Source organism: Schistocerca gregaria, chromosome 2, assembly GCF_023897955.1.
Source record: "Schistocerca gregaria isolate iqSchGreg1 chromosome 2, iqSchGreg1.2, whole genome shotgun sequence".
In the NCBI taxonomy this organism is placed as follows: domain Eukaryota; kingdom Metazoa; phylum Arthropoda; class Insecta; order Orthoptera; family Acrididae; genus Schistocerca; species Schistocerca gregaria.
Window position 1 is genome coordinate 784,280,488 of NC_064921.1, and position 17,630 is coordinate 784,298,117.

Here is a 17,630-nt window from a genome sequence, read left to right on the forward strand (position 1 = left end):
TTTTCGACATAATGACCATTTCTGTCGATGCATTTTTGTAGATGCCGTGGCAGTTTTTGTATGCCCAAGTCATACCAGCTCGCCGCCATGCTGTTCAGGAAGTTATGAACCTCTTCTTTCACCTCGTAGTCGGAGGTGAATCGCTTTACGCCCAAATGTTCTTTTAACTTAGGGAACAAGTGATAGTCAATGGGCGCCAAGTCAGGACTATAGGGCGGGTGGGTGATTATGTTCCACTGAAGCTGTTGCAGGAGAGCAACGGTTTGCCGAGAAATGTGTGGGCGAGCGTTGTCATGGAGAATGTGTACGCTTTTGCTCAACATTCCTCTTCTCCGTCTCACAGTACCTGTTAGAGATCATCCAGGGTGATCCGCCGATCTTCACGCATGCTTTGCTCAACCTTCAACACTGTCTCCTCAGAAATTGGCTGTCTCCCGCTCCTTTGTTCGTCGTGAATTTCGGTCTGGCCAACTGCAAACTCTTTACACCACTTACGAACATTTTTGACATCCTTGCATGGCTCACCATACACTTCCGTCAATTGGCGATGGATTTCAATCGGCGCAGTGCCCTTTGCGCTCAGAAACCGAATAACTGCGCGCAACTCGCACTTGGCGGTAACATCCAACGGGTGCTCCATTCTCAACGGCTGCCAAGCCAAGACAGCGCCTCAGCGCGGCGTGCGCAAGTTTACTCACAGCGCGTGAAGCACTCTTCATAACAGTGTGACCAACTGCTATACAAACAGAGTTCTATTTTTATAAAAATGATAGGAGACCTTACTTTTGGGATTACCCTCGTATTTATAGTATAATAAAGGTTGTGAGATGCTGTGGCTGCTCAGGTGACTGTGAGTGAGGCAGAGAGATAGTGAATGCAATTTTATATATGATTTGCTTCACTCTTCCTTGTTCTATAAAATTTAATATTTTTCCACAACATTTGTTTCTATTGATTTTTTTAAGGCTGCTGATATCTTCGCCATTGAGTGCCCAAACACAAACACAAATACACACACACACACACACACACACACACACACAATATGTATGTGCTAGAGCAGAAAAATTAGACAAAGAAATCTATATAAAAACAAAGGTGACATATATTGCTCTGTTATACATTGTTGTTGAATGTGAGATATTAATTCATATAGCAGTTCTTTAGTGATATAGACAAATTATGCAGTACATATACCACAACAGGCGGAAAGAGATGGGATTAAGTAGCACAACACATCATTCATATTGTGTTATATCGAATGTTCATGTTTAGGGCTGAAATTTACGTTTCATTTTTATGAATTAGCTAATGGAAGAAATTTCTTTATGAGATAGATGTTATTTTACTACTTACCATTAAATCCCTGTTGACAGACACACGATAAGCAATCAGACTCAGGTACTTCCATGTGCTGGCCTTCTAAGTATGTCTTCCCATTATACACACACTCTGCTACATCTTGGCGACCCTCCGTACCACTTCCTGTAATTTAAAAGTACAACGTTATTTTCAAATGAGCAATATTTTATTCGTTTTGTATTTATTTATCTTGTAGTATCTGCCAATAGAGTTTTGTGTAAGACAGAAATGCATTATAGTTTTCATTGGTTTTTGTATATGTTTATTTTTTAAATATTTTATATTTGTGCCCTGCACCTAATATTCGTTCTATGTCATCAGCACAGAAAATTTGAATGTATAATCAGAGGTTGCTTCATAACTTACACTTGAACAACCCAATTACAGAGGGGCAAATCATACGCAAAACAAATGCTGAAACTTACATAATGTTTAAAGGCTGGGTTTGAGAAGAAGAAACTAACAGGTTGGTCTAACTGCCACATACAACACAGTAAAACATTAAAGCCTTTGTAAACTTTTCAAAATAACGAAGATGCTAGTCTTCCAAGAATGCCTTCAATCTTAATAGCTAACAGGAATTTCAATGTTGACTTCCAGAACCAGCACTGAAGATGGAGATTCTAGATGGGCGGTTTACCTCAAGGAATCATATTGTATCTACTGTCGGTTAATTTTCTCACCAATAACCCGCGACTGTTCGACAGATTTGAAAATACGGTGATACCTCTAGAGGATACCGCTTGTGAAGATATAGCTGTTAGTGATAAGTAATTTTTTTTCTCTTTTCTATCATTTCTTTCGCTTTCTTGGACTAAGTATTCATATCTCTGATTGTGATTTTGGTAATTATGTTAAAAAGCAAATGGAATTTATTTCATTTTCTCTAATGCATAAATATGTTTTCGTGATGTTACTTGAATATGGAAACACTTTAAATTCTTTTGTTTATCTGAATTCGTAATATCAACTGTGATCTTAAAAACTGCTATGTAAATTGCAGACCTGAAAGCACAGTGAGCGATATCGAAAGTAACAGTTAAGCAGCGATATGTAATGGGAGAGTGTTGGTGTGCGAGTGTGTGGCCGGCCGTGTGGCGGGACGCGTATTGTTGATCTGAGGTACAAAAACTTGCCGAGATAGCAAATCGTGAAACTCAACGAGTGACTATTCGGATTACCGTCGCAGTGCGTAATCAAAGTTGAAGTGGTCAGTACGAACAGAAAGATCGTACGGTTTGAGTGTTACTAACGGAGTGTGTCTCAACCGGTACGAAGAATGCTTTCGCGAGTTGACATTATAGCTACTGCTCCTTGTAAATGAAACTGCTTCAACATTTAACCGCATCGCGAGAGCCAAGGCTCCATAAAACTGTGTGCTGTATTTGTCTTCTTTATGAAGAACTGAGCGTTTTAAGGTGTAATTGTCGCAGTGAACGTAATTACAATTGTGGATCAGATGCAAGAACGGTTTTACTGACTGCTAATTTGCGGTTGCGGTAGTCATATGCAAAAGTGACGAACGCTTTTATAGCGGTCGGAAATTATCACGGACGGTGTATAAAATACTGAAATGAAAAGTACGGGTGTAAAAAAAATACTGAAATGAGAAATGTGGGTGTAAAACGAGCAATGAAAGTGTACATGCTAAAACTGTGGATTATCACCAACAGTAGCGTCTATTCAGACAGTGGTCTGTTAAACGCCGCTGCAGATGACTTTGCAGCACAACCGAGAAGAAACTTTAACAGTATAATTCGACGCAGAACTTCGACGAACAACTGTAACATCTTTATCTGTAACATCATAAGCCTCCAACATCATAAGCCTTGGTCTAAACTTTGTGGCGAGGGCAGAACTGAATGTGACAGCTGTCAAAACAAGCAGACTATGTTTACATCGCACTTAGAGTCATATTACCACATTTTCACGGGTAATAACTTGGTTGTAGAAGGTTATAGGGAAAGTGAATAGATGTAGAGCCTAATCCTACAGTGATTTGAATATACAAGACCACTGCGACTGTTGGAATTCTGTATTGGAGAACACGACCGGTTTCGCGAATTAAATGTGCATCTTAAGGTGCTTCACTGTATACTAAGGAATAAAAGAACTTATCAGAAATTTAGCCATGGCGAAAAACAGTCAAATAAAAACGATAAGGTCTGTATCTACTTACAGTCAAAAGATTAAGATTCTATTTAAACGGGATAATACCATTCCCAACATCTATATCCAGGTATTTACAACGTCTGACTCACGAATGTGAGTGCGTCTATGATAAAATGTATTGTGGGCTGAGGTCATTCAGAACGTAAAAAAGAACCCAGCATAAACATCAAAGTAAGAACGTTGTAGTTATTAAAATAATGTATAATTAAAAATAATTAAAATACTTATTAAAAAAGCGGCGTTTGTAACACTAAAAAAAGAAACGGTTGCCGATAATGTCACACTTTACCTCCATTGTAGACACCCTGGGGAGGAAGCGTTGCCCTCGTACCAGATAGATTTGCGTCACAGAAACATCCTAGCCAAGTCTGATTAGGTAAGTGAATGATGTTTTCCAGCCCTACCATTGTTTTTTTTATTAATTTAAAAGGCTTTTCATTTGTGAAAACAATTTTATTAATTATTAGGAGACTGCATTGGATAGTGCTGACATATAGGACCACAGACTGTATAAGGAAGCCTTTGACATTAGTTGTAACAGTAATTTGACTTATGCGACTGAGAAACAGAGTATATTATTTCTGATTATTGCAGTTTGTTCATTTAAAATGTGCAACCAGCCCCAACATTTCAATCATGTATTTGTTTACTTAATGTTTTCGACACTGCGGATAGCGGTTAAATGACGCCAGTAACGGCAAGGTTTCCTCCCCAGGCTGTCCACAATGGAGGTAAGGTGTGACACTATTGGCAACTGTTTCTCTTTTAACGTTACAAACGCGGTGTTTTTGGCAAGTACTTTAATTATTTTTTGTTATAAATAATTTTAGCTACTATTAGACTTTTTACTGGGATCTTTTTTAGTTTGGGAATGGCCATAGCCCCCAATATATTTTATCACAGGCGCTCTTACATTCGTGAGTCAGAAGTTTTAACTATTTGGATATAAATGTTGGGAATTTCTTCATCCGCTGTAAATAGAACTTTAACTTTTTCTGTAAGTAGATACAGATTTATCGTTTTTATTTGTCTGTTTCTTGGCAAGGATAAATTTCTGATAAGTTCTTTCATTCCTTTGTATACAGTGAAGCACCTGAAGATGCAAATTTAATTTGCGAAACAGGTCGTGTTCCCCCATAAAGAATTTTAAAAGTCGCAGCGGTCTTGTTTATTCATACCATTTACTATTTCGGCTGTGACTGACCTACAGATAGAGTAGTGTAATCCTACAGCTTTTATGGTATCAGTAACATAATTTTATATAGTTTTCATAATTTAGTGACCAGGTGGAATCACGTTGTCCACATTCTCACAGTTTGGAATTAGAACAAGTTCTTCTGAGGCAAAATAATCAGAAACCAACTCAGGTTATTTCTAACAAAATCTCGTACAAATACGCGGTCTATAATCTCGCGAAGTCCACCCCGAGAAACCATTTACTCCACATACTGATTCTCCAGAACAACCAAGAGGACAATCAACTGACCCTCAGTCCATCAAAAACACACATGACATTTCAATTGAGAAATAAAGAAGCTAAAAGGAATTTAAACATCTTCCTAAGTCAATCCACTGTAGCAATACGAAATGTTGTTGTGTCATCACCGGTTTTTCCTGCAGCAGCGATGTATGGTAAGTCTAATTGATATTTTAATATATTTATGCCATATGATTTCAAGGTAACGTAATTAGTATGGTTTTCATGTAAATACAAAAAGTGTTGTTTTATTCTGTTCCATGACCGACGCAGCAAGACACCGGCAGCGATGGTAGCCTTCACATTGAGAACAGTTAATTCTGCCGTAAACATTCCCAGCTTGACTGCCACAGGAATGGGGAAGATGCCAAGAGCGTCAGTTTCCTGCAGTGACTATGTTTGTTAACAATAAATATAGAAAAATATGTTATTTGTATTGTAAAAATTCATGTCTGTTTTGAGATCTTGAAATATCAAGAGTTGTAATTTGCTTTTGCAATGTCATAATAGCCACAATCTATTCAATACATTAAAAGTTATTATGTCACAACATGCTGTATACATAGTGTTGCAATAAAACCTTGGTGAGGTGTTGAATTTAATTTGAAAAAATTGGCCTCCTAATTTATGTTCATAATTTTGAGCAGAAACTACTTGGAGAATTATTACTGGGAAGAGTACGTAATGTCATTTTAAGGAAGCACATAGTTAAAGACAAGATTCATATTGATGCAATGAAAAAGTGGAAGTTATCTTTGATTGGTAAAAACTTATGCAAATGGGCACTAAAATTTAATAATCCTCTTTGTCTTAGATAAGATCAAGATGATAACTGAGACTGAAAAATTCTTTAATTACAAAGTTCTCGAAGGTTCAGTGTGCTTAATTTCAAGGCCCATTTGCATACAATCTGAAAAGTAGATATTATGTTAGATTAGATTAGATTACATTTTGTTTTCCGTTTCATAAACCCACAAATGACACAATACTCGTACGTATCAGAGAGTATATCATTCAACTGTGTAGAGGTAGCTACAACCCATACTGAAAACAAATTAAGATGATTATAAATCAAAAGAGAAAATCTTTGAAGTTTCATGAAATTTAGCCATACATTTTTTCAATCAACGAAGAATATTTCAAATTAAATTGTCAGTGCTCATAAAGAAACCGAGGACATGCTAAATAAGTATTTTTTTCTTTTTTTAGGAAATAAAGATATTGTGACTAGCAAAGTGGATGGCTTGTAAAAATACTGCAGTTAACCATGATCTTTAGGTTGCTTATCTATAGAAAAATCAACAAATTCCTTGCAAATGATTACAAAGTGGTTTTAAAATAACAATAGCTACTTGGTACCTTAACAGGACTATTGCCGACACTGAAACTACAAGAGCATACAAGAATCTGTAATCAGTGAATTAATTTTGAACACTTGTGAATGTGATCTTCGTGTGTGTAGCTTATGATCCTCCAAAGTTCCGGTATGTTATGTTAAATATATACTGCTGTGTGAATAACAAGATTACCCCATATTAAGAAGGTCGTACCACTGCAAGTGTGGTGACTACAAGAAACGACCATTATTGTATTAAAAAAAAAAGAATCTGTCCGGAAGATAGAAAACGATCAGAAGGGCCAAGAGGCAAGTGGGAAGCTGAAGAACAAGGGTCTTATGAAGAGTGAAGAACGGAGGAAGGGATTGGGACAAGGGAGCGAGAGGAATTTATTTGTCCCGGTGGAGGTTCTTCAACGGCAGGGTGGGTTTCCGAGCCACCTAGTGGCGACCAACGCTCCGAGTCGGCGCTGTTGCAATTCACGGTGCAGAATCCATGGGCAGTAAACAGACGACAGTGAGCTCATATCGCAAGCACATCCCTGCTACCTTCAGCATCATCTGCAGATGGAGAACACAATCCAAATTCTAACACTCCAGGTGAGTTAGATTGATTGCTGAAACTTGCGTTTTGACCAAAAAAACTTCTATGATTGTGAAAGTGACTAGTATTGATGAGAGATAAGTATATTTTGCAAAAATAAATAAGTAAATATAACAGGAAGTAGCTACAGCTAAAAGAGATTTATCAGGAGCGGTATTCCTTAATTCAGTATTTACAAGTAATAATTGTAGACAAGAGATAGAATACCATGTGTTACAATTATAGATTTAACATGGTGGCTAGAGGGTCAGTGTGTGAGTATGCACATATTATAAAGAATATGAAGGAATTTTTGGCCACTGGACTGTGCCAATGATTGCAAATATCCAAGAAATTAATGAGAAAATTGACAGCAACTTATTTTAACCTTAAATGAAGGTAAACTGGATAGTGGTCTAATAGAAATAAATGATAGTTTTACAGTAAGTAATGCTAAACTGGATATTAGTCTCAAATAAATGAACGAGAAATTAGTAATGCTAATATGGACCCCCCCTTCATGAACCATAGACCTTGCCGTTGGTGAGGAGGCTTGCATGCCTCAGCGATACAGATAGCCGTACTGCAGGTGCAACCACAACGGAGGGGTATCTGTTGAGAGGCCAGACAAATGTGTGGTTCCTGGAAAGGGGCAGTAGCCTTTTCAGTAGTTGCAAGGGCAACAGCCTGGATGATTGACTGATCTGGCCTTGTAACAATAACGGCTTTGCTGTGCTGGTACTGCGAACGGCTGAAAGCAAGGGAAAACTACGGCCCTAATTTTTCCCGAGGGCATGCAGCTTTACTGTATGATTAAATGATGATGGCGTCCTCTTGGGTAAAATATTCCGGAGGTAAAATAGTCCCCCATTCGGATCTCCTGGTGGGGACTACACAAGAGGATGTCGTTATCAGGAGAAATAAAACTGGTGTTCTACGGATCGGAGCGTGGAATGTCAGATCCCTTAATCGGGCAGGTAGGTTAGAAAATTTAAAAATGGAAATGGATAGGTTAAAGTTAGATATAGTGGGAATTAGTGAAGTTCGGTGGCAGGAGGATCAAGATTTCTGGTGAGGTGACTACAGGGTTATAAACACAAAAGCAAATAGGGATAATGCAGGAGTCAGTTTAATAAGAATAGGAAAATAGGAATGCGGGTAAGCTACTACAAACAGCATAGTGAACGCATTATTGTGGCCAAGATAGATACGAAGCCCACACCTACTACAGTAGTACAAGTTTATATGTCAACTAGCTCTGCAGATGACGAAGAAATTGAAGAAATGTATGATGAGATAAAAGAAATTATTCAGACAGTGAAGGGAGACGAAAATTTAATAATCATGGGGGACTGGAATTCGAGTGTCGGAAAAGGGAGAGAAGGAAACATAGTGGGTGAATATGGATGGGGGCTAAGAAATGAAAGAGGATGCCACCTGGTAGAATTTTGCACAGAGCACAACTTAATCATAGCTAACACTTGGTTTAAGAATCATGAAAGGAGGTTGTATACATGGAAAAAGCCTGGAGATTCTAAAAGGTATCAGATAGATTATATAATGGTAAGACAGAGATTTAGGAACCAGGTTTTAATTGTAAGACATTTCCGGGGGCAGATGTGGATTCTGACCACAATGTACTGGTTATGGCCTGTAGATTAAAACTGAAGAAACTGCAAAAAGGTGGAAATTTAAGGAGATGGGACCTGGATAAACATTAAGAACCAGAGGTTGTACAGAGTTTCAGGGAGAGCATAAGGGAACAATTGACAGAAATGGGGGAAAGAAATACAGTAGAAGAAGAATTGGTAGCTTTGAGGGATGAAGTAGTCAAGGCAGCAGAGGATCAAGTAGGTAAAAAGATGAGGGCTAGTAGAAATCCTTGGGTAACAGAAGAAATATTGAATTTAATTGATGAACGGAGAAAATATAAAAATGCAGTAAATGAAGCAGGCCAAAAGGAATACAAACGTTTCAAAAATGAGATCGACAGGAAGTGCAAAATGGCTAAGCAGGGATGGCTAGAGGACAAATGTAAGGATGTAGAGGCTTATCTCACTAGGGGTAAGATAGATACTGCCAACAGGAAAATTAAAGAGACCTTTGGAGCTAAGAGAACCACTTGTATGAATATCAAGAGCTCAGATGGCAACCCAGTTCTAAGCAAAGAAGGGAAATCAGAAAGGTGGAAGGAGTATATAGAGGGTCTATACAAGGGCGATGTACATGAGGACAATATTATGGAAATGGAAGAGGATGTAGATGAAGATGAAATGGGAGATACGATACTGCGTGAAGAGTATGAGAGAGCACTGAAAGACCTTAGTCGAAACAAGGCCCCCGGAGTAGACAACATTCCATTGGAACTACTGACGGCCTTGGGAGAGCCAGTCCTGACAAAACTCTACCATCTGGTGAGCAAGATGTATGAAACAGGCGAAATACCCTCAGACGTCAAGAAGAATATAATAATTCCAATCCCAAAGAAAGCAGGTGTTGACAGATGTGAAAATTACCGAACAGTCAGTTTAATAAGCCACAGCTACAAAATACTAACACGAATTCTTTACAGACGAATGGAAAAACTAGTAGAAGCCGACTTCGGGGAAGATCAGTTTGGATTCCTTAAAAATATTGGAACACGTGAGGCAATACTGACCCTACGACTTATCTTAGAAGAAAGATTAAGGAAAGGCAAACCTACGTTTCTAGCATTTGTAGACTTGGAGAAAGCTTTTGACAGTGTTGAGTGGAATACTCTCTTTCAAATTCTGGAGGTGGCAGGGTAAAATACAGGGAGCGAAAGGCTATTTACAATTTGTATAGAAACCAGATGGCAGTTATAAGAGTCGAGGGGCATGAAAGGGAAGCAGAGGTCGGGAAGGGAGTAAGACAGGGTTGTAGCCTCTCCCAGATGTTGTTCAATCTGTATATTGAGCAAGCAGTAAAGGAAACAAAAGAAAAATTTGGAGTAGGTATTAAAATTCATGGAGAAGAAGTAAAAACTTTGAGGTTCGCCGATGACATTATAATTCTGTCAGAGACGGTAAAGGACTTGGAAGAGCAGTGGAACGGAATGGACAGTGTCTTGAAAGGAGGGTATAAGATGAACATCAACAAAAGCAAAACGAGGATAATGGAATGTAGTCGAATTAAGTGGGGTGATGCTGAGTGAATTAGATTAGGAAATGAGACACTTAAAGTGGTAATGGAGTTTTGCTATTTGGGGAGCAAAATAACTGATGATGGTCGAAGTAGAGAGGATATAAAATGTAGACTGGCAATGACAAGGAAAGAGTTTCTGAAGAAGAGAAATTTGTTAACATCGAGTATAGATTTAAGTGTCAGGAAGTCATTTCTGATAGTATTTGTATGGAGTGTAGCCATGTATGAAAGTAAAACATGGACGATAACTAGTTTGGACAAGAAGAGAATAGAAGCTTTCGAAATGTGGTTCTACAGAAGAATGCTGAAGATTAGATGGGTAGATCATATAACTAATGAGGAAGTATTGAATAGGATTGGGGAGAAGAGAAGTTTGTGGCACAACTTGACTAGTAGAAGGGTTTGGTTGGTAGGACATGTTCTGAGGCATCAAGGGATCACCAATTTGGTATTGGAGGACAGCGTGGAGGGTAAAAATCGCAGAGGAAGACCAAGAGATGACTACACTACGCAGATTCAGAAGGATGTAGGTTGCAGTAGGTACTGGGAGATGAAGAAGCTTGCACAGGATAGAGTAGCACGGAGAGCTGCATCAAACCATTCTCAGGACTGAAGACCGCAACAACAACAACAACATGGATCATAGTTTAAAAGAGGTAGTGATAGCCTAGCTCTAAGTAATGATAACTGATTAAACGAAATGGGAGAAAAATTAGAAAATATTGGGCACCATATTATGAACGAGTTTATAAAAGAAAAATCAAATATAAGGGAGCAATTAAATGTTCATATTAATGAACTGCAGTTAGAGAAGTAAGCTATTAAAGTGCAAATAGAAATATTTAAAAGTGAGTGTGTGAGAAAAATAGATAACAACATCACAAGACTGGACACTCGTATTAATGAAACTAAACAATAAAATGACGTAATGAATAAAATAATAAATAAATTAGCTGAAGAGCTCAGTAATTTTAAGATAATGTCTAGTGAAATTCTGGAAGAGAAGCTTAAGGAGACCCAACAATGTGTGGATGATAAGTTCCAGAATCTTAGGGGTGAGATTAATGCATCATTAGACTATTTTAAGGGTGATCATGCTCAAGTACAAGAGGAAAGCATTGAATGACTAGGGGACAGCCTAGATGACCTACTGGGGAAAGCAGATATTGTAAAAGTACAACAGGAAAGCGATAGGAGTGATCTGGAAACTATAAGATCTCAAATTAAGAGTCCATAGCTTTCACAGGAACCCAGGAAAAGGATATAGGCAGTCGAAAAGCTAAAATTTTATAAAAGGAATATTGTTAAAGACTGACTAGTCACCTGAAGAGAGCATGCCCATGAGGGGGCCAGACGGCAATCATAATAGGGGCCACCATTGTAGCATGGATAGCACTAATTATAGGTTCCAGGTAAATGAAATGACAGAAGGGAAAAAACAATCTCCAGTTCAAATACTGAATTCTTGGAACAGCGAAGGTTTGGGAGAGGGTCAGGATGGCTGGAAAAGATTCTGTCTTTCAAACCAGGGAATGGAGTAAATCCAGTTCTTTTTTTAAAGTTATTTGAAGGGGTATAATAATGGAGTGAATCCGATTCTTTCTTTAAAGTCATTTGAAGGGGTATTATCGTCTTCATGGAGTGGGCATAAAAAGATAGAGTTTTCCGTGGATAAATTTAAAGATGGTGCACAAGATGGGGAATATTGAATATGAAAGATTTTACTGACTATAGAGAATTTTTCAGATTGTTCAAAGTGGAGTATTGAAATAAAGGGAGAAACTTGCTCTTGAACTTTCAGATCCTAAACGCTATGAGAGAAAATGGAGAGGATATACATTACTTCAAATTGCATATAGAAATTCCTGTATAAACTGGCAGATGAAGAACAGCTGATTCATATATTGACTTGTCACCTTGCTCTCTCCACACAGATGTACTGACATGAATGCACAGTTGTATTATTTAGGAAAGTTACACAGTCTACACGAGAAGGAAGAAGAAGATGGGCTGGTGAAATCAAAACAGGTTTTCAGATTACTGGGGCAATTCAAATAGTGAAGCAGAAGCAGTAGTCAAGAACCAATTTGAATAATACAGGAACGTGGTGCCAGACTACTCTCAAGGTCAGAATTCTCATAATCTGTCCTACAATTAGCAGCAAATTGTGACAGCAATAACTGAAGGTGAGGGAAACGAAGAAGGTCCTTTGGTAGATGCCATTATGTGGGACCAAGAGTTATGAACTATAGGCCCAAAAGGTTTAGAATCCAGGAGAAGTATGTCCAGTAAATGAAATTATGATGCCGATAATAATAGAAAAGTGGGGCAATAGACTGTAAAAAATTTTTAAATTGAGGTGGTGCTATTAGTGTTGTAAGTAAGGGGTGTTTTTGAGAAACTGAAGATTAAACGGAAGCATCCAACACACCATAGAATGGAGTAAATGTGGTTGGAATCACTGGTGTTCTGGGAAAACGTATAAGTGAGGAGGTATTATTATCCATCCTAATTGAACCATTGAAGTGTAATCAGAGTTTCTTAGTAACTCCTTACTTAAACGTACCAGTGCTAAAAGGGATGGATTGGTCAGAAAAATACAGGGCATTATTGGATTTTGCTTATAAAAAGTTAAGTCTGCCAAATCCAGGTCATGTAATTGAAATTACATTCACTGGAAGTGGAATGAATGTAGAACTGGGAAAAAACTAGTTGGTGACTTTCTCAACTGTGGGAAGAACTGCAGCATGTGCGGGTATAGAGACAGAGGGTAATGTACTTGGCTGAAATTAGCAGAGAGTGTCCAATCCATAGTGAACTCATGGATAGTAAAAAATGGAGGAGTTATTGGACATAATGTGAGTGACATAAGAGAGTACTCTCAGATCAGACTGAGACCATCCAGGATTATGAGTATCAATTAAAACATAATGAGGCAAACCATTTCTTTTGGAAGCATTACACAATACCCACTGGGCTGACAAGGAAATTAGTAAGATGTTAGTATAGTTCCTACAACAATCCTCTCTTAGTGGCTAAAAAAACCTGGTAATGTACTACTGATCTTGGTGTACCCACAGTTAACCAGTACACAGAAATGGAAAGGGGTAGATCAGATCTAATTATTAGGAGGAATGAAATACATAAGCTAAGTGGAACTGAGCACTGTCTATTGGCAAGTTCCATTACATTCAAGGCATAGACCTGCTACAGTTTTTCCCTTCAAGAGCTGATTGCATCTGTTTACCATTGTACCATTCAGTCTGAATGTGCCAGTAAGTGTGTTTATGGGGACTCTGGACCAAACTTTGGCCTCACATTTATTGGAAAAGCTCCTCATGTGTGTAGATGATGTTATGACTATTGGTAGAGCATGGGAAGAGCGTGAAGAGATGTTAGAAGAGGTAATAGGCAGATTTTTGGAAGAAGGAATTAGTATAAAACTTTTCAAACCATCTTTTGGAGTCCAAAAGTTAATTACTTTGGACATATTGTCAGTAGTGCAGATATAAGACAAGGCCCACAAAGGACTGAACCTATTGCAAACTGTCTGTATCTAAAGTGAAAGACACAATTAAAATCATTTCTTGGCGTGGTAGGATCCTATAGATGATATCTACAGGGCTCAGTGCATTACACACATATACCTTAAATTTATTGAGACAAAACATTAAGTAGACATAGAGTAAGGGAGAGAAAAATAATTTCAACAACGTCAGAAATGAATTAATAAATGTCAATATTTTGCATCATCTGAAATTTAATGCAAATTGTTACAAAAGCCATTGAAGTAGTGGGTACTATTGCTGCAAGAATTAGATTTTTGGTAGTGCATGTGAAAGGAAAGCAAAACGTACTTGCAGAAACTCTCTCATGTTTACCAATAGGTATGAATGGCGTCCTACTTAGTAGTCAAGAAGAGAAACTATTTCACATTTATTTTCCAAAATAAGATATGACTATTTTATAAAATATCGAGTGCCAACACATCTGTTATTGATTAGATTAGATTAATACTTATTCCATAGATCATGAATACGACACTTCGTAATGATGTGGAACGTGTCAGGTTAATAAAAGATGTCTGTACAAGAAATTACATTACACAAAATATTGCATGACACTAATGATTAAGTTTTTTTTACTTAGTTTATATCTAAAAATTCAGCCAATGAGTAGAAGGAGTTGTCATCTAGAAATTCTTTTAATTTATTTTTAAATGTTAGTTGGCTATCTGTCAGGCTTTTGATGCTGTTTGGTAGGTGCCCAAAGACTTTTGTGGCAGCATAATTTACCCCTTTCTGTGCCAAAGTCAGATTTAACCCTGCATAGTGAAGATCATCCTTTCTCCTGGTGTTATAGGTATGCACACTGCTATTACTTTTGAATTGGGTTGGATTATTATCAACAAATTTCATAAGGGAATATATATACTGTGAGGTTACTGTGAGGATCCCTAGATCCTTAAATAGATGTCTGCAGGATGACCGTGGGTGGGCTCCAGCAATTATTCTGATTACACGTTTTTGTGCAATGAATACTTTTCTACTCAACGATGAATTACCCCAGAATATGATGCCATACGAAAGCAGTGAATGAAAGTAGGCATGGTAAGCTAATTTACTGAGATTCTTATCACCAAAATTTGCAATAACCCTAATAGCATACGTAGCTGAACTCAGACGTTTCAGCAGACCATCAATGTGTTGCTTCCAGTTTAACCTCTCATCAATGGACACACCTAAAAATTTTTTGAAAATTCTACCTTAGCTACAGACTTCTGTTCAAATTCTATATTTATTACTGGAGTTGCGCCATTTACTGTACGGAACTGTATATACTGTGTTTTATCAAAATTTAAAGAGAGTCCATTTGCTGAGAACCACTTAATAATTTTGTGAAAAACATCATTTACAATTACATCACTTAGTTCTTGGTTTTTGGATGTTATTACTATACTTGTATCATCAGCAAAAAGAACTAAGTTTGCATCTTCATCAATGTGGAATGGTAAGTCATTAATGTATATCAAGAACAGTAAAGGACCTAAGACCGAACCCTGTGGGACCCCATGCTTGATAGCACCCCAGTTTGAGGAATCAGCTGTTGTTTTAACATTACACGAACCACTTATTTCAACTTTCTGCATTCTTCCAGTTAAGTATGAATTAAACCATTTGTGCACTGCCCCATTCAAACCATAATGATTTAGCTTATCTAAAAGAATTCCATGATTTACACAATCAAAGGCCTTTGAGAGATCACAAAAAATACCAATGGGTGATGTCCGGTTATTCAGAGCATTTAATATTTGATCAGTGATTGGACAATAGTACTCAGCTTATTGGAGAAAAGTCCACAAATTCTTTTACCTCGAGGGAGTGAAGCATGTAAGAATATCCAAGGACGATCCTCACAGATATCCTGCAGGACAGGTGATGAAGGTAACAGCTGATTATGCAGAACTAATTCTATGAATTGGTATAGTGAATGGGTATGTCTTAAAGAGTTTGAGTCATTATTGAATGAACTGCCACTTGGGAGTACAGGTTAGCACCATTATAAATATTGGGCACTAATATAATGGGAGAGCTTCTATTAAACAAATAAAAATGGTCACTCCAGTGTAAAAGATAGGTAATTGTTACTCATGACATAGTTGAGCAACGACTGAAACATAGTGCACAGAAATGAGTAGGAGCAAATGGTAAGATGGCGAAGATAATTAAGTGTGGTGCTGCAGATTTAGTAATGGTGGGGTAACAGGAATTTAGTGTCAAGTCTAACAAGGAAAGAGAAACGCCGAACATGAGAAAATAAAGACCTTGAAAAGTCATGGTGGTTAAATACCGTAAGGCATCAGCACAAAAATATATGGTTACAGGGGAATACCAAGGCCTTTACAGTATCCAGTATATCCAGAAATGCAGACTGTTGCAAATGGGAAAGGCCTCTAAGATGGTGGATTTAAAAACATTAGAAAATATGATATATGGCAGAGGTGCACTAAATATTTTGTTATGGTTAAATATAAGATTAGTTGGATATGACAGGGAAAACCTCAGAGTGAAAATACAGAAGAGGGTTCAGTCAAAGTAAAATGGAATTGGGAGAGGACAGTTAAGGACACAGCATACTAACAAGCATGTTAAGTGTTACAAACTTAATCAGATGCCAAGTGCAAAAAGTTATAAGAATGTTCGAATAGAGAAAAGGCGTAAACCAGCGAAATGGTTCCAATCGCATCATGTGAGGAGGAAAGTAGGAACATTATGAGATTGTGTGACAGGGAATGCTGGAAAATAACAGTGCTTCTCATTCTCAGAAAGAGTGCCACTCATGTGGTGACCCAGAAAATGTGACAGTGGTATACGAAATTTAAACTGAGATTGTGAAATCTTATGAGTATTAAGTTGGCAGTAAGATGTTATGTGCATTCAAAGCATGTGACATGCAATGTTGAATCAGTAAATATTACTGGCTGCTTAAGGAGGCACTACCAGGATGGACTATGTGAGATAAGTTATAGGGTTTAATAGCATTGGTTCCGGTGTCACCAACATTGGAGGTATTAAGGATGGGCGGAAACACAGTATTGAAATTCTTGGGGGTTTTAACATGTTGGTGAGTCCTGGAGCGATCTCTTGCTGTCTCTGTAATGGTCTCATTGTGGGATGGTAGTGGCAATGATAAAAATAATTAGAACATATGCAATTTATGTTTTATTTGTTATATAAGTATGTAGGCACATCCAGAGATGTGGTAGCTACTTTTGACTGTGTCTGTTAAAAGAGCTCTACATTTAATAATATTGCATGGAGATAAAGATCTGAGAGGATATGTATGACACCCAGAAGTAGTAATGCCAAATAAATTAAAGTGAGTTGTGGAAGTCAGATAACTCTTTAACATTAAGTTAATTTTAATCAATGTATGAAGATGGCACTAAGAATGGATGCATGCTTAATTGTTTATGTCAGTGTAGTGAAATGAGTGTTTCTAATTGTATTACATGCCAAAAATGGAGACAGCATTAGTTATCTTTTGCGCAGTATTAGGGCAAGAAGACAGTTTTAAGGAAAATAGTTGATGAATACAAAAAAATAACTATTTCCGTATACAAATTTGAGAGAGGTACATTGTTTAACTAGTTATGGAGAAAAATAAAGAGTTTTGCCAGCAGGTTGTGTCCCGATTTGATTCAGCAAGAGCTAACAACATTTTTGGTAAGAATAGGGAGAAAGGAAATCAGTGATGCACTACAGTTATATTTTAATTTTAACAACTCTTGCAGAGGTAAGAGATGACTCACTTATGTTTGATAAAGCGAGGTAATAATGTAGCTGCTTTTAGTCACATAGGATTAACTGAAGTAGAGCTTTGAAATAGAAAGTGTTTACCTGTGTATAGATTAAGCTTTTTAACAGATTGTTCTTGGGTACGTTTAGTAATAAGACAGTTATATTTTGTGTCCTTAATTTTCTGAAAGTTTAAATATGATGTGATGTCGTGTAAGGGAATAAAAAGAAAATTAT

General features: G+C 37.5%; 1 protein-coding gene across 1 annotated transcript in view; it reads right to left on the reverse strand.

Moving 5' to 3' along the window:
- The window catches only part of LOC126335043 (kielin/chordin-like protein), a 148,969-nt gene that overhangs the window by 42,203 nt on the left and 89,136 nt on the right, over positions 1-17,630 (reverse strand). Inside the window, exon 5 of the mRNA XM_049997913.1 lies at positions 1,357-1,485. Within this exon, the coding sequence (XP_049853870.1) occupies positions 1,357-1,485 (129 nt within the window). The remainder of the gene's footprint in view (positions 1-1,356; positions 1,486-17,630) is intronic.